The sequence below is a fragment of the Pleurodeles waltl genome, chromosome 8 (assembly GCF_031143425.1).
Source record: "Pleurodeles waltl isolate 20211129_DDA chromosome 8, aPleWal1.hap1.20221129, whole genome shotgun sequence".
Classification (NCBI taxonomy): Eukaryota; Metazoa; Chordata; class Amphibia; order Caudata; family Salamandridae; genus Pleurodeles; species Pleurodeles waltl.
In genome coordinates this window covers 759,740,268-759,765,554 of record NC_090447.1, presented here as the reverse complement: position 1 = coordinate 759,765,554, position 25,287 = coordinate 759,740,268, and the positions used below count along the sequence as shown (strand labels likewise).

Below are 25,287 nucleotides of genomic sequence, written 5' to 3'. Positions count from 1 at the left end.
GCAGTGCAGGGGCCCACGGGGGGGGCCGAGTCACTCATTCCACCAGCCTTTCTCTGGCGGTGTAAACCGCCAGGGAAAGGTGGGTGGAATTTGACTCATTATCTGGAGAGCAGCGCTACTTGCAGTGCTGCCCTGTTAGATCTGAAATGCCGCCACCGCCAGGCTGCCTGGTGGCTAGAGCCGGGCGGTGGCAGGGTTTCAACCGTGGTGGTTCAGCCATGTTCGTAATATGGCAGTCTGGACTGACATGCCGTTGGCGGCAATTACCGCCACCGCCATGTTCATTATGAGGGCCTAAATCTTTGTATAGCTCATAGAAACACAATAGCTTCAACTGGGGCTATCACGGCATTTTGATGGAGTTGTTCCCAACAGTCCAAAGCCACTCACGAGGGAGTGCAGGCTGGTAACAGAGTGGCACGGATCCCAGGTACAGTACCCTAGAAAACAATGAGGAAACAAAGATGTTGCATGGAGTCGGGGAGGTGAGTCGTCGCTGGAGCTGGTGTGACATCGGTTCCTCACTGCTATCGGGGAGGTGAGGCATCAGTTCCTTACTGCTAGACATTGAAAGTGAGGCAGCAGTTGCTTATGGTTGCAGGGAAGTTGATGCGGTGTCGGTTGCGAGACGTCAGCTCCTTACGACCCATCCGGGTCGATGAATCCAGCAGGTCAAGATGCGAGACGTAGACATTGCAGTGCAGTGATAACCCCACAGGGCCACATGTGATGCGGTGGAGTCGGGTGTCACGGATGTTGGTGATACGGCATTCAGGATTCACGCTGTGGCGGGACTTCAGAAGTACTAGGCCACATCGGGCCTCTGTTGCAGGTTGCGTCATTGCACTCTGCAAGGACCACAGCTCTGGTGCAGGCAGCGGCACGGAGTCAGACAGCGGTGCCGGTTCCAAAGTTGCTCTAGAGTCGATGTGCTTAGTTTTGTCTTGGTGCACCAGAACTTACTTCCAAGGGGCCCAGGAACTGGATTCTGCACCACTCGGCAAGTCGGGACTCTCAGCAAGAGAGCCCAGGTGCTGACATTTGAAGTCTTTAATGGCCCTGAGACTTCCTAACAGGAGACAAGCTCAGTTTAAGCCCTTGGAGGACCTTGGAAATCAGATTGTAGGAAGCAAAGTCCAATCCCTTCACTCCCAGGACAGCATAAAAAAGCATCAGGCAGAGTGGCAGTCCCTCCTACAGCATCCAGCTCTTCTGCCTCACAGAATGTCCACCGTCAAAAAGTGTTCTAACTTTGTGGGGTCAGAGGTCCACTACTTATATCCATTTCTGTCTTTGAAGTAGGCAGACTTCAAAGAGAAGTCTTTGTAGTGCACAAGACCCTGCCTTTCCGGCCCTGGCCCCAGACACACCCAACGGGGTTAGAGATTGCTTTGTCTAAGGACAGCCACAGTCCTATTCTGGTGCAAGTGCCAGCTAAACCCATCATTCTTGCTGAGGAAGATCCATCAGGACATGCAGGGCACACCCCAGCTCCCTTTGTGTGACTGTCTAGAGTGAATTCACAAACAGTCCAACTGTCATCCTGACTCAGATGTGTATTCCCCAGACAGGCAGAGGCAAAGAATGGTTAAGCAAGAAAATGCCCACTTTCTAAATGTGGCATTTTCAAACTTAAAATTAAAAAAACAACTTCATCAAAAGATGTATTTATAAATTGTGCATTTAGAGACCCCAAACTCCACATCTCTATCTGCCCCCAAAGGGAAATTACAATTAAAAGATATTTCAAGGCGAAATCCCAAGTTACTCTATTTGAGAGCTAGTCCTTGCAAAAGTGAAAAACGTATTGAGCAGTAGTTCACTATCATTTAAAACACTGCAATACCTGTTCTACCTTTTAAATACACTGCACCCTGCCCCAGGGGCTGCCTTGGGCCTACCTTAGGGAAGGTTTGGGCCTGGCAAGTGGGTGCACTTGGAAGGTCGGAATGGCAGTTTAAAACTGCCCACACAGACACAGTAGTGGCAGGTCTGAGGCATGTGTACAGGGCTACTCATGTAGGTGGCACAATCAGTGAATTTTATTTACAGGCCCTGGGAACACATAGTGCACTTTACTAAGGACTTACTCGTAAATCAAATATGCCAGTCATTGGAGAAGCAAATCACTAATATGTTTAGACAGAGAGCACACGCACTTTAGCACTGGTCAGTAGTCCCACAGCCAACCAAACCAAGTCAGAAAAAATAGGAGGAAGAAGGCAAAAAGGTTAGAAATAACCCTGTAACAAGGGCCAGGTCCAACAACAAAGTATCAAATTGAATGGGGTCCACAAAAGGACTGCCTAATTCATATTTTTTAGATGGGTCTCAGTTTGTGACACTGTGATTGGTCACAATCACAGGGGTGGTGCTCTGTGATGGTCAGCAGACCACCATGTCTCTAACTGTGTGTAAAGAAAGATTTTTTATAATGTAGCCGATAGTTTTTAAAAATGGGATTGTGTTTCAAAAAACCTTTATTGTCTCAAAAGGTTTCCCCAATAGTTGAAGTGATTCTTTGGACACTGCTGACTCTCTATAAATTATTTTTCAAAGCTTGCAAAGGGTAAGGGATCCATATTGGTCCCCCTCTCCTTTGCAAATCAGGTACCATCCCAGCTTGGGAGTATGTCATTTTTCAATGATTTGAGACTAGTTACCATCATAAAACATTGATACACTAGGGTCAGAATAACTTTATAGAAGGAATGCTCAAAACATGCCCCTTGTAAGTAGTGACTCTGAAACCATTTCTAAACCCATTTAGGAATTTGAAAGACCTTTTCCAAATTGCTAAATGGATTTAGTACATATAAGATTTTTTTTTAGGATTTGCAGACCCTAACATGCACTGAATAAGAGGGTTTGCGAATGGCAAACAGCCTGTAGATCCTCACTATCAGTTGCCCAGTAATGGCACCAGACTTCATGCACCCAGAATTACAGATACCACAATGATAATTTTGAAGTGTGGAGATTCCTGAAAGTTACAAGTTTTCTCACTAAAAATTTAGACTACTTATATGAATCCTTTTTCTATACCAAATGTCATAATTTTCAGCAAATACCGGGCACTTTTCACTATCAACATTACATTTTGTTTTACAGTGTATTATTTTTTGTTATGTTTTTATGTTGTTATTTGATTTGTGATATATTTGTTGATATAGTTTTTATATTGCAATATGTTCAACAGAGGATGTTTCGCTGTATTTTGTTCTATTCCGTTCAATTGTGCTTTTGTTGTAATGGTCTTGTTATGTTGTGCTGTGCTGCATAGTTTATCTGTTATGTTTTGTCAGGTTGTGTTACTTTTTGTAACATTGTTCTTGAGCTACATTTTGATGTGTTATGGAGTGTGTTTATTTGTGCGCCGGTGAGTTGTTTTTGTGTTGTACTACTGTGTTGTGCTGTGTTATGTTGTTGCGTTGTTGGTTTGTATTATTCTGTTGTTACTGCATCCTGTTTGTATTCTGTTCCTTTGATGGCTATAATAAACACCGCAATGTTTCCAGTGAAAAACCGCCCGTTCCATTAAATTCCAATAGAAAAAAAAATCTATTTTCGACTTTTAAAAAAGGTTATGTAATGCCTGCTCCAGCTCTTGAATCTTTGAACACAATAATTATAAAAAAAGCATTCACTTATCAGTGACTACTAAACAGTTGACTCTCATCTGTTGTCTTCACGCCCTACAGCACTATGCACCCATAGTTCAATCATGTAACTATTGTAGTAGAAGGGACCTTAGGAGGGGAGGAGTGAGTGCCAACATCAACAGCCATGAAACCATTGGTATTGACCAGGCTCAAGGGACAGACATAGGCAGGGCTCTACCATTACCTAACCATCTTCCAGGGATAATATATATCTCATCAGCTGTCATATAGCCAGATTAAAATCAAAGCTGAATGACAATTGTGGGAATTTTATGGATATGAACTATGCATGTTCGAAGAGACATGAGTTACAAATATTGTTTATAGGGTTGGTACTTTTGCATACCTGCCGCTCCCTCACGGCCTGAGAGAGCTCCTGGGGGCCTTGTAGTATGGAAACAAGTTTCTTTACGGTGCTCTGTAATAGGGATATCCAAGGGCTAACCAGATATTTAGAGTATGAAGATTTAATCTGACCAAGAGATGCTTGTTCTTCTTATAATTAACATTTATAATGGAGGTACACATGCAAGAAACTGAATCGGTTACCCTCAAACTCAGCAATATCCCTGCTGACTACTTATATTAGTACCCATTATCTTTAACATATAAACCATTGTTATCGGCTTATGTCAGAAACTGGATAACTCGTTGAATGGGGTGTGAGCCCTTGTCAAGCAGCAACCACAATCCTAGTCAGGTAAGGCATAAACAAACTCCAAATTAACCAGTGCTCAATCCCCTGGTAGCTTGGCACAGAGCAGTCAGGCTTAACTTAAAGGCAATGTGTAAAAATGTTGTGCAACACTTCAAACAGTAATACAGTGAAACACCACACAAAAGATCCCACGCCAGGTTAAAAAACTAGAGCTTAATTTAATGAACAAAACAAGACCACAACTATACAAATCCAATCAGTAGAACCAGAGTTATGAATTTTTAAAGACTAAACTGCAACATAGGCCGTAAAAGCATAAAGTGGCAAAAGTGACTATCTGGTCACCGTGGACCAGGTCAAAATCAAACGTTCAAGCCAACTGAGATGGAGAATGAGTTGGATACAGTCCCAGCTTAGTTCAGCTAAAGTTTTACCTTCTCAAGTTTTCTGCTATGAGCAAGAAGAGCGTCACTGGTGATGATTGACATGAAACAAGGAGCATTGTGGACGGGCGGGCTGGGCCTCACGTTGGTGATCAATGCGGGCAATCGATGCTTGCTGTGGGAAGACATGGACTTGGCCTGGCTTGCACTGATTTTCTGTGCGACCGGCATGGTCCAGGTGCGAACAGACCTGATCACAGTCACAAAGAGCCTCAAAGCTTGATTTTAAGATTTTGAGAGCCACACCAGGGGCCCAGGACCTTAGTGGCACTTTTTTGGGATCAATAACTCATTAAAGATGGGTTCAGGAGCTGTAGGGAGCCTTTAATGTCCCTGAGGCTCAGATCAGGAGGCCACCAGACTAGCACTTTGAGTCACTCTGGCGTCCTGGGTTAAAGATGGAAGTGCAGGTCCAGTTCTTCTGCCCCAGGCAAGAGGGCAGCTGGCAGCAGGTCAGCACAGCAGGTTAGTAGTTCCTTGTGGGGCAGCAGTCCAGCAGAGTGGCAGCCCCAGTAGCAGCACATCCGTCCTTTTTCCTGGCAGAGTGTTTACAGGTCCAGACGTGTGCTGAAGTGGTAGGGTCTGATGTCCTTCTTTCATAAACATTTGTGCCTTTGAAGTGGGGAGACACTTCTAGAGGCATGTCTTTGAAGTGTACAGATGCCTTGCCTTTCCTGTACTGGCTCCTGACTAACTACAAGGGGTATGCAGTCCTTTGTATGGAGGCAGGACACAACCTATTCAGGTGTAAGAGAGGCTTTGCCCAATTTCTCTTCCCATCCTGCCAGTGGTGGCCCATTCAGTCACACCTGATCACTCATTGAGTGTGGCTGTCTAGGAGTAATACACAAAGCCCAACCACCAACTACACCCAGTCATGTGACCCAGACAGACTGCAGGCACCGAATGGCTAGGGCAAGAAAATGCCAGCTTTATGAAGGTTTCATTTTCAAAACTGTAACTTAAAATCTGACTTCATCGTTAGTTAAGATTTTAAGATTTTAAGATTTTAAATTAGGATTCCAGAGACACCAAACTTGAAGGAGTTATCTCTTCCCATTTGGAAATTACACTTATGAAATGTAATTAGGCAACACCAATGTTATCCTGTAAAACATGGCACCCTTTCCTCTGGGTTACCCAGTATATGCCTTAGGGATGTCTTATATGTACTAAAAAGGAAGGTTTGGGCCTGGCAAAAGGTTAACTTTGCCAGGTTGAAATGGCAGTTTTAAAGCTGCATACACAGTCTCTGCAATGACAGGCCTCAGACATGTACAAAAAGGTTGCTAAAGTGGGTGGCACAATCAGTGTTGCATGTCCAAAGTAGCATTATATTTACGTGCCCTGGGCACAAGCAGTGCACTTTACTAGGGACTTACATGTACATTAAATATGCCAATTGAGTAGAATCCAATGGCACCATGTTTTAAGCAGAGAGCACAAGCACTTTAGAACTGGTTAGCAGGGAGAAAGTGCGCAGAATCCCAAGACCAGCAAAAAGGGGAGGAGGTAGGCAAAAGGTTTGGGGATGACTGCAAAAAGGGCCAGGTCCAACACCTGATCTGACTAAAGATGAGGATGCTTTGTGGAGCATAGCAGATGTAACAGTTCCACCTTGGATGCACCCGAGCAGATCGGCTATCCATACTCTTGATTTACTCATCTAATGGTTGTTCTCCATTCAAAACAAATGCTTCTCTAAGCTTTTGAAGGGGGGTTTAGGTAAGTAATATAGACTATATTCTTTTGGTTGTAAGTGCTAGGATTGCCCAGGTCGACATTTTAGCTCTACAAAGAAAAGAGAGCAACCATTACCCATTATAGCTCAAAACACATGATTTTACTGCTTGATGAACAGCATGCAATGCCTGTAACGCAATGACTTGACAATTAGCAACATTTGCAGGACCATCAGATGGAATCCCATTTCCAATTCCAATGATGTTGTTACAAAGATCTATGAGCCCGTAAGTACTGCACTAAGACTAATGATAGAGAATGTTCACAAGCCAAATCTAGTCCTAGAGACTCATGGCAACTTCTTTGAGGAACACAAAGATTTATTTGAAAAAGAATACAAACATGTTACTAGATGTTCCAGACTTCAAGAATGGTTTGCACCGACTTGCAGAGCCACCAAAACTGCACTGCTGGTGACTATTATACTGGGAGACAGCGTCACATTTTCAGAAGTCAGAGCAATTTACAAAGCTACACATCTCTCAGCAAAAATAGTCTGAGAATTTGGAAGGTTGAAAAAATTATTAGAAGCAGCTAAGACTAATGATATAAGGATTTTTGGCGTATAGTGATCCATGGCGGTTGTGAATTGCCATGAGACCAGAAACCCACTTCCAGCCCTTCGATTTGGAGAATGATTTTGAATAGCTTTATGCCAGTGAAACCCCATTTTCTTTTCCAGATTCCCTACATGATGAGAACAATTTTTCATGAGCAAGTTGTATTAGACATACCTTCTCCTTGCAAAATACTGAGAAGCCAGTTTCTTCCCAAAGACAGGGAAAGGCCCCAGGTTTGGGTAGGGGCCATGCAGCCTTGTTCCTTATATAAATCCTATCTCTAATGCCATAGCCATGGGCATAACAATCCCTTCCACATGGCAGGGTTCGGTGATTGTACCCATTTCTAAGAACTGCTATAGAAGCTTGCCAAGAAATTATCATCCTCCATTAGTCTCTCTGGATAACTTCCAAAACATCTTCTTCAAAAAAAATCCTTGATAAGTTAAGCAACTGGATCGGGGGAAATGGCACTCTAAAATATTCCCAAGCAGACTTCATGGAGAAAACAGGAATTGTCGACCGGGTCTTCAGACTTCTGATATTCAAATAAAGGAAGGTGTACATTGGAGCATGAAACCGTTATTTTGACTCCGATCTCAGAGCCGCATTTGACCTGGTTCCTACAACCAGTCTGTGGGAAGTTCTTGCTGAATTTGGGAGTGCTACATGACCTTTTAAAAATTAAAATACACTTCCACGCAGAGAATTTGGCTCAGGTTAGGTGAGGTTCAAAGTGCAAATTGACAGGTAAAATATTCAGTGTTAATAAAGGCATCCACCAGGGCTGTGCCCGGACTTCTACCTTATTCTTCATCTTTATTAATAGGCTGAATTAGCTTTTTTGACCAACTGTGAAAATGATGTGCCTACTCTAGTTAAGAAGAGGGTTCCGCTGCTACTTTTGGCTGATAACATCATGCTCATTTCCAAATCCCCAAAAAGACTGCAGAGTCTTTGTCACAAGCTTTCTATTTTTGGGACATGCATGGGGTGGAAATTAATGTCCAAAGACCAAATTTGTGAGTTCGAATCGATGAAAACTTTAGGGGGGAAATAAGATTGGGTGAGAATCATCTTGAAAGAGTCAACAAATGTGTTATTTGGCGATCAGGCTAAATGACTCCAATTCATGGGTGTCTCAAATTACAAAGTGCTTCCTATTCATTGAGCACAGGCCCTTGACCCATTCTTTGTGCTTGCTAAGCACCCTTCTTTGCAGCAAATCTCCTCTGCAATCGAAATTTATAAAGCCCAAGCAATTAATGCTGCTCTTTATGGTACAAAGCTTTAAAGATACTTTGATGTCACAATCCGAGGTATTGAAGAGAACAAAATTATAAGGTCCTTAAGAAACCTTGGTCAGAATGCTTCTCTATCACCTTTGAGATTAGATCTTGCATTGAATCCCGTAGTAGAGCTCACCAAACTGAGGCCTAATCTATAATGGCTTCATATTAGGTATGTTGATGACTTAAGACCATTTAGGGATGTTTGTCAGGATATTACCTCACCATGAGCCTTGAAGATCCTCTGTCTAATCTATAATAAAATGCCCTTGTTACCACTTGGCCTGAGAGACAACTGGTACAATCCATCCACTGTTCGACCAACTATAGTCATCAGAGTGAAAGCCAGCTATTGGGATTCGTCAATGGAGAAAAGGGAATGCTGTATAGTCCGAGGAACTCTAGCACAAGCTTTTTCGCACCATAAAACTGTAATTATGGAGGAGGAATTAATGGACCATACTAATCTACCACTTTTAAAATCCTTGTATTTGAACTTTGATACGGTGTATTACCCTTAGCTAGGTTTACACTTGCTCACTCAACACCTGCCACTAAGTCCAAACTAGGTTCCCTATATTTGTATGACAGAGGAATCTTAGGAATATTTACTGTTTGTCTGCATTGCCTATGCCAGTTATAAAGAGCTAAAGAGGTTGTTCCAATATGTTGGACTACGGGCAATTCGAACCGGATACATGCATAAAAAATATGCAAAACTGATTCAAGAATATGCATTGTGTTTGCTGTTTCAAATTTTCTGAACTCAGCGTAGCTAATAATGCCTAAAACACTGGGCAAGGCAACTACTTGTAATGTATAACAAGTATCTGTTATTTTAAATGCATCCTTTTTATCAAGTAATTTTAGAATTTTAAAAACAACTGTTTTTTAATCAACTCTATTTGTAGGGGCTTACATAGGTTTTAGTGATTGTTTATGCCATAGCTTGTTGATGGATTTTACAATAAAGATGAGAAAGTTGAGAGTAAACTCAGCACTTTCCTTGCACACGGTATGTGATTTGCCTCCCTTTGTTTTCTGGGTACCTTCTCTTTAGGTACACGAATGATTATATGGCTAAATGCTATAACAGGCCTCAAGTACATTCATTTCAATAAGAATCTGCAACCAAGGTCAATGCAACACTGTTCTAGTGGTCTAATGGCCTGTTGATGTATTGGGACTGCAGTCTTTGGGTGAGCAGGGTCCAGTTATTTAGTCTGATTTTATCTTTGTAGATGCTTAAGTAAAATAATGTTGTGTAACAATAAACATTAGATGTGCAAAATGGTTTGAAAATTAAAACATAAATGTGACAGGGCCTGATTCACAAAGATTGGTGTATGAGTAAATGTAACTCACTCTTAAAGTACTCCTGGCTTATTCCAGAAGTAAGCGAGTAAGTTATGAGAATGTCACAGCAAAACTTTTGTCAATGGGACCCAAACTGCCCTGCAATGTGTTTTTCCGTGTCCAATTCATTATCCCTTTGCCAAAATAGATCAGTGTAACCTTTCTGATCTGTAAGGGATGGATAAACGTATCAGGAGCACTGCTGTATGAGACTGTAAGAGATGATTGTGATATTTCCATAATGTTAAATTTTTCTGATCCTTCCTTCGAGATTCACCATAAAACATATGACAGGAAAACTGCTTGAAATAGGGAAAGTGGAACCATGAAAGGCATTCTAATAATGAAGTGAAGAAAGATGTTATATGCATTTTAAACTATAGTAGGCAACGTGAGGTTGTATGTCCGGATTTGTTTCACCAACTGTAAGTGGCTTTTACTGTGAAGCCAGTTTTTTGGGAAATTTATGATAAAACTGCACCATTATTTAAATTTTCTTGCTAAGGGTGAACCTCTAACATAATTTTGAAGGGTAAGGCGTGACAGCCACTCAATGAAAGCATTAGTGCCCCTTCCGAATCTTTGAGCAGTTACCCTATTTATGTGGACATTATGATGTAAAATGCACCATTTAGCCCAAATATTTTAGATCTGTTTTAAATCAAACAGGAGGATGTTGATCGCTAAAATAGTTTATCCCTTGTGCTAATTCAGAGAAGGCATTTTACACCGCAGTACTTTCATAGTTCACCAGCCTTCAATGTAACTGGCATGCTACACTACACGTGGCATGAGGAGTAAGTCTTCTATATATTGTGCCCTTGTGTGGATATCTCTGTGGGCAATGCCATTCATACATTTACAACAGATAGCCACATTAGCGGAGACAGAAGGGAGAACTCAGCCTTTTCACATTGCGAGCAAGCGAGATTGTTCGGTTTCACATTGCTGTAGGGGCTTCATTCTCCGCTGGTTGTTGATGAGTGGTGCCTTTATGACTGCTAATAAGCAGCCATCACTTTCTGGGTGGGTCATATTATGAAGTCACGAGTTGGGTAGGTTAGAAATAGTGGCACTGAACTTTCATAATGCTAATTTGGCTGCGTATATTTATTACCATCTGACACATTTCTTTGGTTTGATTAGATATGGAATGATTTAGAACATGTTTTGTTTGAGGAGAGCTTACACAGCAAAAAAAAACATGTTATACCGTAACACATGGAAATAATACAAAATAATGCTTTCGTCATAAATCTATTTTTCTGAGTTGTCATTGTCCCGTGGGACATCAGTTGAGATTCCATATTCCACATGGCTCCGTCTTACCACTGATTTCTTTCTCCAGAACGTTGTAATCTATATTTATTCATTTATAATGCATATTATTTAAAATGGCACAAATATAAAAAACACAAATTGACAACAAGACAGTCCAGTAATGTGCAGTGCAAAAACAGAGCAAGGAAATGAACCTGTCTAGAGGGGAACTGTGCTCCATAGCTGTCATATGAACTGTGCTGTTCATGCCACTGCACAGCAGTCAGGAGGCTCTACTTACCAGGACCTGTTACTGTGCTGTCATTTCAGGTATCCTACGTGAAAGCTATTGACATCTGGATGGCAGTGTGCCTTCTGTTTGTGTTTGCTGCCTTGCTGGAATACGCCGCCGTAAACTTTGTTTCCCGGCAACACAAAGAATTCCTGAGACTGCGAAGAAGACAAAAACGGCAAAATAAGGTAGGGTGGTTTGTATATAGAGGTATAAGTCCAATGTCATCTATACCTGCTGAAGTGTGTTAAGAATTTGTCATTAACATTGTTTTTCCCAGCATTTGCCCCCACAAACAGATAACTAACCACTACATGATACACAGTAATAATGTCACTGGACCTTTTAAAGTTAGGTAAGCAATGTACGAAGTTTTGATTTAAAATTAAAATATTTATACTAGTCCATTGAACTTAAAACACTGAGGAAAATATACTTGAAAAAGTAGTGTATTTTTTTAATATTAACGACTTTGTAATATTGAGATGATCATTATTAGATGAAGTGATAGCACATTTTCTCACTGATCTATACAATGCTTCAGATCAACATATCCTATGGGAAGATTAAAATGTTGCATCGATGCCTCAGGAGTTATGACTCCAGGTGGTCGGCATAAACTAAAGAGTGGAATGTGCCAAACTTAAATATAGTGTTTTTAGTCATGCAATATCTAAAATATGGCACAGGAACCCATGCATTGGCCGGAATGCCATACTGCAAAATCCCAGCAACAAGATTCGGTGATTTAGTTAGTCAATTTGTTCAAAGTGGTATTCAAGATTTTTTTTTTACTGCATTCTGATATAATTTAATTAGTAGTGATTCCCATTCTTCCATATCTCTTAAACAGTTTTTATGAATCTTTTTATCTTTATCTAGTGATGCTTCTTTCCAAGACCCCAATAGCTCTTGATTTTGTACTCTTAACCCAGTAAAATAAATAATTCACACCAGGGCTGGCTTTAGCACTGGTGGTGTCCTGTACAACAGTTTTTTTTGGCACCCCCCCATCCCATGACCACCTCCTCGGATTCCCTCACTAACACCCCTCAAATGTGCCCCTCATCTCTTCATAGGTCCCCTTTCACTACCTTCATTTATTTTAAGGCGCTTGTAATGGCTGGCTTTACGAATCAACTCAGCTATCCACTTAAAATATAGTTCAGTTCTTTGTAGCAGGCATTTTAACCCTCTAAGCTACTTTATGGCGAGTCAAAGCTGCCACTAGACAAAACTCCCATCTTTCTCCCTAGCAGGAACATTAATCACAAGAGGTATCTTGACATTTTAATTGCTTGCTCAAGGCTGGACGCACAAGGACCTTTTCAGCAGGTGCTTTTAAATCACAAGTTTCACAAGTTATTGCTAACACAGCGACCCCCTGAGATCAGCGCCCCCAATCCAGGTCAGCATCCGGTGCAGCTGCACCGCTCTCACCGCCCTAAAGCCGGCCCTGGCTCACACATACAAAATTGCATTTAAAGGACATATAACACTCCTTTCTGACTGGGCAGTTCGCATTAGTGTTGACTGCAAAACAGTATTTGGATGACTGCTTCTTGGCATGCCATCATACTCTTAGCCAGTTGTGAAATTTGTGGTGGATTACCTTTCTTTTGTAGGTTGTTGATCAGAATTTGGGTTGGACCCCCTAACAAAAAGAGCTCCCTCTACCTGATGTGAGCAACTTAGAACTAAGGCAAAAGAAAAAACGTTTTCAAACAGCAAAAAAAAGACATTTGTTGGAGACAGTTCCTCGAAAGACATATAGTAGGCCCTGAAAGCTAAAATCTTAATGGTCAAAGCTGCTAGTTGAACCACGTGTTTCAATGTGGTATTTAACTTCAAAACTGTTTGTGTAGGAAAATGTGTCAATAGCATTAGAAAGGAATGGAAACTGCAAACACCTAAAACAACTGTGTATTTCAATCATTATGCTGCAGTCACAAAAGGTTGTGTCAGTTGCCTGGTCTCACACTGCTCAAAAAAACTATTTTTCTCAGTGGTCGAAAGGGTAGTTTAAGAAATCAGTAACGCGCAACATGATCCATAATTCTGAACAAGAACTTCTTGTTACCTCAGTTCCAAGTAAGCCAAAAATTTCAAAAACACCGTTCAGATTGTTCTAAATGTGGCAGTTTTAAAGTACCAGTTTGTCACTATTTCCTTGCGAAAAACCTGTTTCACGAGAAGTACTTGCGCTTCATCAGGACAATCAATGTATAACTAGCTTTTAAAAAATGATTTAGGATTTCGCAAAGGGTCATAGTAATCTCTGAAATCCGAGCTGTGTCGCTCAAACAGAGGAAATTATTACAAGAGTGTAAAAATAGTTTTGTTTAGAACTGGGGATTTTGTTGAGACTTGCTGATTTGGTCAGGATTTAGTAAGGTGCTCCAGTCACCATTGAGAGAATCTCTAAAATTGACTCACAACAACAAGTCAGAAAATCAGTGGTGTGATATTTACTGGAGACTCAGATATTCCCAGTCTGTTTTAGGTTGTGGAAGTAACTTTTAGACAGACCAGTGCGGTTCTCAAGTCCACGAATTTAACACATTTTATTGAACAACCATGCCCTTCTAGTCTGATTTAGGAATGTTCAAGGGAACATTTGTATCTTATACTAAATGCCATTAAGTATTTCTCTACTATTGGGTTAAAATACCTGGTGCACAAAACCTGCTCTACTAGGTCCCCTTCCATTTCTAATGTTCCATATGTAATGAAAAGGCTGGGGAGGGTAGAATCTATGGTTTTTGACCAATATGAAAAGGGAAGCTGCACGTTTTGATGTTCAGATCACTACCCAAGATATTGGTGGGATCTCAACCATGGTATTGATCTTCTGAACTTGTCTACTACATTCAATACCTTCAACCACTTACTCTTGCTTTTCAGAACTGTGGACCTTTTGGCAGTCTCCGAAAGGTCCAAAACAACTTTGGTTCATTTCTGAGTAACAGTTTGTATGGACTATACTTTGGATCAGAGTGTGGTAAATTGTGGTGATTTATTACTAGTTGTACTCCTCAGTTTTGCTTTTCATTACTCATATTTATTCTTTATATTAAGTTCATAGCCATCACCTTCCATTGCATTTCATAAAAACTAAGTAAACATCCAACTCTCAAAATTAACTAAAGAAGATTTAAAGCACATTCACTGCAGCAGTGTATCTAGAGGTAGGCCGAGAAAGCACCCTGGTCCGCACCATCATAGGACTTAGAAATTGTCAGAAAAATGCAACAAACACACAGGCATACATCCATTCACAGGTGTGCATACAAACACACACCAGACACACTGCCCACACACACCCACACACGGTCACATCTGCTATGGCCTTTCTGAGCCCACATCAGATGCAATAGCAAGCAAGCAGTTGTTTTATTTTGTCCTCCTGGTACATTAAACAAAGTCTTGACCAATGTTAGCACCCTAACGTGCTTGTGTTCTGGAAAATGCACAATTTGACACTACATTTGCTTCTAACTCACACCCCTCATGCCTTTCATCAGCACGAAGAGCCTTAGGAAAATGTACTTACTATGCATTAACGCTGCATTTCTGTCACTCTTGCTACAAACCGATGTACTTCATATTCGTAGAAGTCAATGATGAATGTATCTGGTTGAACTTAAATGAAGCAAAGATGAAGTTTCTACATTTGCTTCCTCTCATAAAATCCTCCCTATTAGAGAAATTTACCAACAGAAATCACATGCTGGTATCCTAATTACTTCTGCAGAAAAAGTAAATATACTGCACATATATCTCTTTTAATGCCCTACATTGTTTTAGTGGTGTACCAATGTTTATGAACATGATAACTCCAGGCAATTGCCATGTCATGTGCCACTAGTGGTAGAGGAGCATTGAAATCCAGCACTCCCACTCACTATGGCTAATTGCATAGTGGGTAGAACTTCAGTGCTAGTGTTAGCTCTTCACTAACAACATTGTTGAACTACTGGGCTACAAGTGATAGCAGCCCTCCCAACTTACAACGTGCCAATGTGTGACACACAATATCAGCTCCCTTCACACGGTCACCCAGCGAGGAGCTGGTATCACACAGTGTCATGGAAAAGGAGCTGAAAACCACTGTAAACAGTGGTTTTTAGCTCATTTTCAAAGGCTTTTAACTGCCAACATGCATTAAGTGGAGTGAACACACCCCAGCCCATCGGCACCAGTCCAGGATTTTTTATTTATTTTTACTTTGGAGGAGGGGGTTTGGTGCGAGGCTGGGGTGAAAGTGCCTAGTAGGTACTTCGCGGCACAAGGCCACACCCACTATGAGGCCCCATCCCCTCTTCACACAGTGATATTTTTGGATTTTAATTGGCAGAACTGTGATAGGTATGGTTCTGCTATTTCTGTCAGTTGTATGATGGAACCAAGCATGTGGCAACCACGCATGCCTGAACAATGCGGTTGGAACAACAACGGCGTGCATACCTTTAACACACATGCCTTTACAACGATTTTTTGTTGTTAAGGCATGCCTAGTAGAGGCATGTGTGGAAACGGCATGCATAGTTGTCACATGCCACCCCCCACCCTAAAAACAGAAGTACCCTGACCCCCCACCCTTAAAAACTACCCTGATTACCCCCACCCACCCTGAGTCCTAAAACCCTACCTCCACCCCAAAAATAAAACAACCCAACCCCTAAAAACAGAAGTACCCCAACCCCCACCTTTAAAAACTATCCTGAGCCCTAAAACCTACCCTCACCCCCAAAAATAAAACAACTCAACCCCTAAAAACAAATGACCCTGACCCCCACCTTTAAAAACTACCCTGATGCCCCTCCACCCACCTGAGCCCAAAAACCAACCCCCACCCCAAAAATAAAACTACCCAACCTCTAAAAACAAAACTACCCCGAACCCCCACCCCGCACCTAAAATCCCAACCCCCTGCCTGTCCTGAATACAAAATGACCCCAACCCACCACCCCTGCACCTAAAAACCGAAATCCCCACCCGCCCTAATACAAATATACCACTACCCCCACCCCTAAAAACACACCCCCCACCCATCCTAAAAACTTAATTACCCCAACCTCCACAAATATAAAATTACCCTGACCCCCCACCCACTCCTAAAATCCCTACCCCCACCCGTCCTAAATACAAAATTACCCCGACCCCACCCCTAAAAACCAGACCCCCGCCCTAAACACAAAATTACCCCACCCCTAAAAACCCACCCCTCCCTAAAAACATAATTACCCCAACCCCCAAATACAAAATTACCCTGACCCCCACCCCACCCCAAAAACCTGACCCTCACCCGCCCTAAATATAAAATTACCCAACCCCCACCCCTAAAAACCCAACCCCCAAGTCCTCTAAATACAAAATTACTCCGACCCCCCACCCCACCTCTAAAAGCAAAATAACCCTGCCCCCCCCCCCACCAGGCCCTTAAAACTATAGTACCGACCCCACCACCCCACCCCTTAAAAAAATAAAATGACCTAACATACCAACCCCTTCACCCCCCTACCTCCACCCCTAAAAACTACCCGCATCCCTGCCCCAGCCCCACTTAACTGACCGCCCTCTCTCCCAATGGATCTTCCTTTTTTTCTTGCCTTAACCACGCATTCGCATTGTTCAGCACATGCATGGTTAAGGCAGAGAAAAAGGCCTGCGTTGTTCAGGCAAGCGTGGTTCTGCTTGTGTTAACAACGCAGGCATAGTTCCGGACACATTGTTCCGGATCTTTCCCCTATGGGTTGTATGATGGAACCACGCATGTGGCGACCACGCATGCCTGAACAACACGTCGGAACAATGACCGCATTGTTTCCACGCATGCCTTTAACACCCATGCCTTTACAACGATTTTTCGTGGTAAAGGCATGCCTAGTAGAGGCATGTGTGGAAACGGCATGCGTAGTTGTCGCATGCCACCCCCACCCTAAAAACAGAAGTACCCCGACCCTCCCACCCTTTAAAAACTACCCTGATAACCCCCACCCACCCTGAGCCCTAAAACCGAACCCCACCCCCAAAAATAAAACAACCCAACTCCTGAAAACAAAATTACCCCTCCCCTCCCCACCCCGCCCCTAAAAACAGAAGTACCCTGACCCCACACCTTTAAAAACTACCCCAATACCCCCACCCACCCTGAGCCCTAAAACCGACCCCCACCCTCAAAAATAAAACAACCAAATCCCTAAAAACAAAATTACCCCGACGCCCACCTTTAAAAACTGCCCCGATACCCCCACCCACCCTGAGCCCTAAAACCGCCCCGCGCCCAAAAAATGAAACTACCCAACCCCTAAAAGCAAAATTAGACCGATCCCCCGCCCTTAAAACCTGACCCCCTGCCTGCCCTGAACACAAAATTACCCCACCCCACCCCTAAAAACCCAAACCCCCACAAGCCCTAAATACAAAATTATCCCAACCCCACCCCCTAAAAACCCACCCTAAAAACATAATTACCCCAACCCCCCAAATACAAAATTACCCAGACCCCCTACCCCGCCCCTAAAAACCTGAGAACCCCAGCTGCCCTAAATACAAAATTACCCTGAACCCCGCCCCTAACAACCTGACTCCCCCGCCCTAAATACAAAATTACAACGACCCCCACCCCTATAAACTCGCCCCTCCCAAAATACAAAATCACCCCGACCCCACCCTTAATAACCCACCCCACCCGCCCTAAATACAAAACTTACCCTAAACCCAACCCCCACCCCTAAAAACCCACCCACCCTAAAAACATAAATTCCCCATCCCCCAAATACAAAATTACCCTAACCCACCACCCCATTCCTAAAAACAAAATAACCCCAACCCCCATCCCGTCCTGAAAACCATAGTACCGATCCCCCGACCCCCGCCCTTAAAAAAATTAAATAACCTAACCACCCCAACCCCTTCACCCCCCAGCCCCCACTCCCAAACCTAAAAACTTCCCCAACACTGCCCCAGCCCAACTTACCTGACCGCGTCCTCTCCCGATGGATCTTCCTTTTTCTCTGCCTTAACTACGCATTTGTGTTGTTCAACACATGGCTGGTTAAGGCAAAGAAAAAGGGCTGCGTTGTTCAGGCAAGCGTCGTTCCGCTTGCATGAATAATGCAGGAGTGGTTCCGGATGCGTTCTTCCACATCTTTCCCATTTCTGTCATCAAATTGGTGAAATGAATCATCAGTGGTGCATATCCAATATGCAGTAGGAAGGCCATCACCCATATAGTGTAGCACACTTCACCACTGTGCTCTCTCCATTTAAAACCTTTTGTCAAATTTCACTCTGTCACTTTTGTTGCCAAACTTTGAATCTGATAAAAGGCAGCATAACGCTTGCCTATAATTAGCAAGGTTTTCGCTAAGACAACCTGCAATTGGCCTGTCATATAGTAAATTTGTGGAACAATCTGTTGAAGGGACTCTAAGAAATTTACAGAAAATTGATTGAGGTGTTCAAGAGGACGCATGAAAAATAACTTAAGGGCTCAGCAGCATAAATAGCTAATAATACCATTGTTAACTTGTCACAATAGTCTCAAATCCTGTACTCAACCTGTGGGGATACACTTTATACAAAGTCAAAAATGTTGAATTCTGGCTATAACTTCTAGATTGACCATAGTACAGATTAAGTTATTTATATAAATTCAGTTCTCAGTGCTCACTGCTTCTTTCAAGAGGTTTAGGTATCCATCATAAATCATTTTATACTGGCATGATAGTAGCCTGTTGGTTTCAACAAGAGTTTTCTGTGGTACCTTGAATGGCCTGGGGTGTTTTTAGGATTGTTGTAAGGGCGAGTGCATTCCCTGAAATGCAGGTATTTATAAGGTACCAGGGCCCATATTTATACTTTTTTAGCGCCGCATTTGCACCGCTTTTTGACGCAGAAACGGCACAAACTTACAAAATACAATTGTATTGGCGCCAAAAAAGGGTAAATATTGGCCCAGGTTTTTAAAATTGCACGTTATGTGTTACACTTGCCTTCTCATAGTTTGTCATATTTATCCCATAATAAGGAAACGCCTCAGGGTGTCTGGTATACTGAATAGTGCACAACAGTTCCTCAAATGGGTGACTTTATCTGATCACAGATGCACAAACATCTTTTTCAGGTCCCTCTCGGTACTTGACACTTTACAATTCACTCTAAGAAAACAGTTGGATTCCTAGAGAAGTTTCGGGGAGATAATATCTCAGACAATACTGGTGTCCTCAATAAATATGAAAAGGAGCTGAGGTCTGCAAAGTATGGGCCCTGTAATGAGCCAGGTATAATTTAAGAGTACCCAACTTATATAGCTAAATTAGTAAATACTCCTTTACCAAGGTCATTTATACAAAGTATATGTCGATAGCAGTCTTTTAATAATAAGAGCGTCCTGGAATTGTTTTGGTTATATTAATGCAGAAGAGGTTGTCATAGAACATGTGGCCCAATGAAAATAAACCCAAAACACTTGCATTGCAGACAGAAGAGGCTGCTTAGTGAGATTATATCAAGCATACATTATTTGCTGAATGAGATCGATATCATTACCACTGTAATTGCATACTCTAGATATGGTCTGGGCCCTTGAAAAAAACTTGAATAGATTGTAGCATGAAAGGGGTCAGTGGTTCAGAACTCAGCAATTAGTTTCACGTAATTGTACAACAGTCTTAACTAGATTTGCATAATGTTCTAACTTGATCCAACACATTATGAAGCCAGTTTCATAGTCTGGAAATCTAATAACTTCATATTGATACAAAAATGAAATCCGTTTTGAGAATACGTTGGAGGTCAGATTTACAACATTTGGAGGTTCAGGTTTAGGAAACTACTCCTAAAAAGAGAGGCAACGTCATGCCTGGTGATCAGGGAGCATGTGACATAGTGTTAAGAGTCTCGCATTCAAGGAAAGTCATGACTAGTCCCAGTACCTTCTCCCTGTCTCGAATCAAGAAAGGCCTCCAAGCTTTTACCTGTATGAACAGGGGAGCATTATCTTTGATCAAATCAGCTCCTTTTGATGAAGATATTGTTGTTTTCACTGGGTAGGACTGCTCTAGTGGTAAAAGTATTATATCAGCATTCAGTGACACTGTTGTCGGTTCTCATCTACACATAGAACAAACTCTCCCTTTCTTATCCAGTACCAAGTTCAGCAATTAAGAACCCTTTATGTTTCACATCTGTCTTTGCACCCCTGAGTGTAAGGCGGTATTTTTTCTGAACTATAATGGTGAGGGAGAGTCCACAGGAAGCATCTTTGAGCCTCCATATTCTGCCACTGCCAAGGGCCATGATATAAGGCCGTGCAAACGGTGTCAAAATACAATCCAGGAGTAACATCTGCTTCCCCTGGTCAGCCCTATCGTCTGTACTGTAACTTTAGCTTATATGCACAAATTGCTTTGTTTGCTGGTGTAAAAGGTATATTAGAATTTGCTAACGCTGATCTTACAGAGTAAGATTGTGCACTCCCCAAAACGTACTTGTGTGTAGGCGTTCACAAAGTTCTCCCCAAACCATTCCCAACCTGCTAGAAACAGAGGTCTACTCCTGCCAATTGCAGGGACACTCAAGATTGATGAGGTTGCAGGGCAAGAGATTACTCTTTAGCGGAAAATATTTTTCCTTTCGATAAAAAATGCTTCCGCATTGCTGCAGTAGTAATTTCACAAATTATTTACAGGACAGTGGCAGAAAACGTTTGCATGCACTTTCATATTCAGCAATACACTGACCAATTTATAACGTTTATCAAGAGACCCTGGTCAGCCCTTCGTGAACCTCTTCGAATGGGCCATAATGCAATTTTCTAATAAAAAAGAGATCTGATTTATAGGAAAACATCCCACCCACCCAATTTCTACATAGTGTTAAGTTCAGAAGGGAAAAGGAAAGCCATTTTCTCTAAAATATTAATGAAGAATCAAATGGCGTGTTTTTTAAAACATACCTATCTCTAGAACAGAAACCAGTTCTGAAAAATACACCTATATACTGTTCTACTGACAATGCTGGCAGCTGCAACCCTGGTATACAAAGCTGCATTCTTTACTTTACATCTGAAAGAAAATATGCTCTTCTAACAGAAATGTTGTCTTAACAAATATGTTGCCATGGAAACTAACAAACAACACCACACTAATTGTTTTAATCATTAAGCCTCTGTGCCTTATTGGTGTAAAGTACGTACACACATGGACTGGGTCCATTAAAGGAAGGTTCAATCAATACAATAATTGCTTCTCCATCGCAGAAATCACAGGAAAGTAGCAGATGGTTAGTTCCAAAGAAGAGGTGATTTTCTAAATGCAAATGTTAGCTGTCTGCCTGCAGCAATTTCAATTAAATTAAGAAAATAAAAGAGAAAAGAGCATCTAAACTGGTTACATGTTGGGTATTTCTTTCTTTTTTTCTTTATTTCTTACTTTCTTTTGCTTTTTCGCTCTCTGTCTTTCAACTGGCACACCTCTCTTTCGCTCTCTCTCACATGCTCTTACGCATCTCTTAATCGCAAACACATATACAGTCTCTCTCAAAGACAATTTTCACACTCCCTCCTAGTCTGTTACTCTCTGACACACACATATTTTTTGCTCCCTTTTTCACTCTGCCCTTCTCAGGTCAGCACAGAGGTTCAGTGTGTAGTAAATGCCAAGAAGGTGATCCTACCAATGAATATAGACACTGATCATTGTGCGAGGTGATGGATGAAGGGCAGTGTATCTCGGAGCTAACAACGCCAGTTCATTATTAAGCAGCCACAGGGCACCAAGGGAAAAAATCAGAATACTGTGAAGTGCAGTATTTCTATCCCCATTGTGTGAGATTCGGGCGGTGGGGTACTTGCAGATCTTTTCTCCTGGATTGGCACGCCAGCCACCAACTTTCACAATTCAGATTGAGGATTCCTAATGCCTTTCTGTCGATTCTGGTGCTATTGCTATCTCCTCCTCAGTAGCAGATTCATTGCAGAGAACTGACCTTTCACCTGCCCAGCCCTGATTGTCTTACGGGCAGCTCGATGCAAAGGACTTCCACAGTAGAACACTTTGGCCCTAATTCTGAGTCTGACGGGCGGCGGAGGCCACCCGCCAGACTTCCCCCCTCCGAAATACCGCTCCGCGGTCGAAAGACCGCGGAGGGTATTCCGAGTTTTCCCCTGGGCTGGCGGGCGGTCTTCGCAAGACCGCCCGCCAGCCCAGGGGAAAACTCCCTTCCCACGATGACGCCGGCTCGTAATAGAGCCGGCGGAGTGGGAAGGTGCGACGGGTGCAGTTGCACCCGTCGCGTATTTCAGTGTCTGCTTTGCAGACACTGAAATACTTTTAGGGGCCCTCTTACGGGGGCCCCTGCCGTGCCCATGCCATAGGCATGGGCACGGCAGGGGCCCCCAGGGGCCCCGCGACTCCCCCTCCCGCCATCCGGTTCCCGGCGGGAGAACCGCCAGGAACTGGATGGCGGGAGGGGGAGTCGGAATCCTCCATGGCTGCGGAGCGCGCTCCGCAGCCATGGAGGATTCCTACGAGCGGCGGAAAGTCAGCGGGAGACCGCTGGCTTTCCGCGTCTGACCGCGGCTAAACCGCCGCGGTCAGAATGCTCGTAGGAGCACCGCCAGCCTGTTGGCGGTGCTCCCGTGGTCGGTGGCCCTGGCGGCCACCGACCGCCAGGGTCGGAATGACCCGCTTTATCTTATTGCACGCCACAAACACCCAGGCCTTCTTCCACTTGTAGTGTGTTTGTGTGTCCAGCAATAACTTGTAGTACCTGGTGTTGGGCCTCCTATACCAGGCTCCGTTCAGAAAAGTCCAGGGACCTCTCTGCTTCAGGGTCACCACCAAGTCCACCCTCTACTGTGCCAGAAAGGTAGTCAGGGAGATAGTGCCACCAGCCCTGGAGACATAATTCACAACAGTTCACGAGAACAAGTCCAGAGTCCACTCTCCGACAAGAGGGCTAATCAGCAATGATGGCCCATCTTCTTCTTCTCCCAACTCTTCTCTGCTGTTCTTACCTTTTGTAGAAATGTAAAAAATTTAAGTGTCGTCTTCTAGAATATAGGTGACACCTATCTATTCCAGTCACACTTCCAGGGATCAGCCCACCGGCTGCTGCACTGCTTGCACAGTATTTTTTAAAAAATCAAAAGTTGCAGCTGTTTCCAAAATTGTAGCAAACCTTTTCTTGGAGCCAAGATCCCCTCACCCAAATCTGGTGTCTTACGTATCAAACATCAAAAATGCCTCTTGTGTTGGAGCCAGAAGTGGGCAAGTTCTCCCTTTTCCTAAGTGCTTACACCCTCCAAGCTGATTTAAAGGAAGGTGCTGCTAACAGCCAAGGGAATTGGTTCCTGGCTCCTTCCTCTGACAGGAGAAACTCAATCTCCCTACAGTGGGCTCATTAAATTCAGGTGGTTTTGATCGGTCTGATCAATACATTCTCCCAGCAAAGCAGCTCAAAGCATGAATCCCATTAAGGCTGGCATAAAGAAATATGCAAATTATTAAACAAAGTAAGGAATCTAAATATGTCATCTCTAACCTCATTTTTGGATTTTGAGCCTGCTAATTTGGCTGCAAAATAGAGACTTTCACCTTTGTACCATAAACCAATCTGGAGAGAGCAGTAAAGCACAATCTTCTTTTCTTTTACAAACAAGGCCTGATTCACTATCATTGGTATATTAATAGTCATGACATACTCTTGTAACTCTCCTCACTAACTCATGAATTTCCTGGCTTACCACTGGAATTCAGGATAAACATCAGTGGTTCACTGCAAAATCTTTGGGAATCGGGTCCATAGTGTACAGTATAAGCCATACGCCTTACACTATATCCCAAATATGGTTCATTTCCTTTTGGTCTCCAATTAGGTCATATTAATTTCAGTTTGGTTACCATCTGTGACAGCGTTACGTGTACACAGATGGTAGGCCGAGCCAGACACCATCTTCCTCCTTTAGCATGCACACATGTGCATGAGCATGTTCTCACATGTTCATGAGCATCCTGCACAGAGCCTTTCACTCCAGGTCTACAGGTCTACTGCAACTGGTCGTGCTTTAAAAGTCGAGCTCTGGAGCGTACAGCTCAAAACTGTTTTATCCTAGACTTAACATTGGGTGAGACTCGAATTGGTTTTCCCACACCAAGTGTAAAGGTCCAAAATTGCAAATTCTGCGTTTTAATGGATTAAAACCAGTTTCCTCACATCAGCCGTCCACGACACATTATCAAATGCAAGTTTGCTTTTGCAAATCATGCATTTCTGTACCTATCCTATGCATATCTTGACTGTTTGTAGAATAAGTGCAGAGGTATATACGTATTGTAACTCAATGTGAACCTGAGTAGCAACAGAGACCTGTTCATCAACTGAATACCAGTTTTCATAAATTTATTTTAAGGGATCTGGGACAATGAGTGATGTTGCTGGAATCACTCGATTTTCAGTCAAGTGCAGAAGATTAGATCCTGAGTTCCCAAAATGGGAGCTTAGTCATTACGTTAGCTGGCTGCTTAGAGCCACTCAAGGTATACCAATAGGACATTCGTGATTTATTACATGCTCTTGAAAGTGTTCATGGGCGGATTACAAATAGGTGACTTTCAGTTCCATGATTCCTCGCGAATAAAATTTGACACAGAAACTCATGCTTTCCTAGAGATGCTGTAAAAAAGTCTTGATTTTATTAATAGTCGAGAGATGAGTATTATGGCTTTTTATACAACTCCCAAGAACCTCTGGTAGAAAACAACCAACAGTGACTGAAACACATAATATGAGAGTAATTCAGCAAACCACCCTTAATAATAATTAAGTATATATTTTTTAATTTGGTGTACCTTCATCTTGTTCCTATCCTCTAATGAAGACGACATAGTTAAATATATAGTGTGCAATTAATTTGTTACATGGCACAATTGTATCCAGCATTGGTTTAAGTGTACATGAAATCAAAATCCTAATGCAAAATGGTCAGCGGAGTTCTGCTTGAAGTGATATGTTGC

At 42.6% G+C, this 25,287-nt stretch overlaps 1 protein-coding gene across 3 annotated transcripts in view; it reads left to right on the top strand.

Moving 5' to 3' along the window:
- The window catches only part of GLRA2 (glycine receptor alpha 2), an 852,631-nt gene that overhangs the window by 693,497 nt on the left and 133,847 nt on the right, over positions 1-25,287 (top strand). For all 3 annotated transcript variants that reach the window (XM_069205005.1, XM_069205004.1, XM_069205006.1), the window contains one exon: positions 11,302-11,451. In XM_069205005.1, coding sequence (XP_069061106.1) covers positions 11,302-11,451 — 150 coding nt within the window. The remainder of the gene's footprint in view (positions 1-11,301; positions 11,452-25,287) is intronic.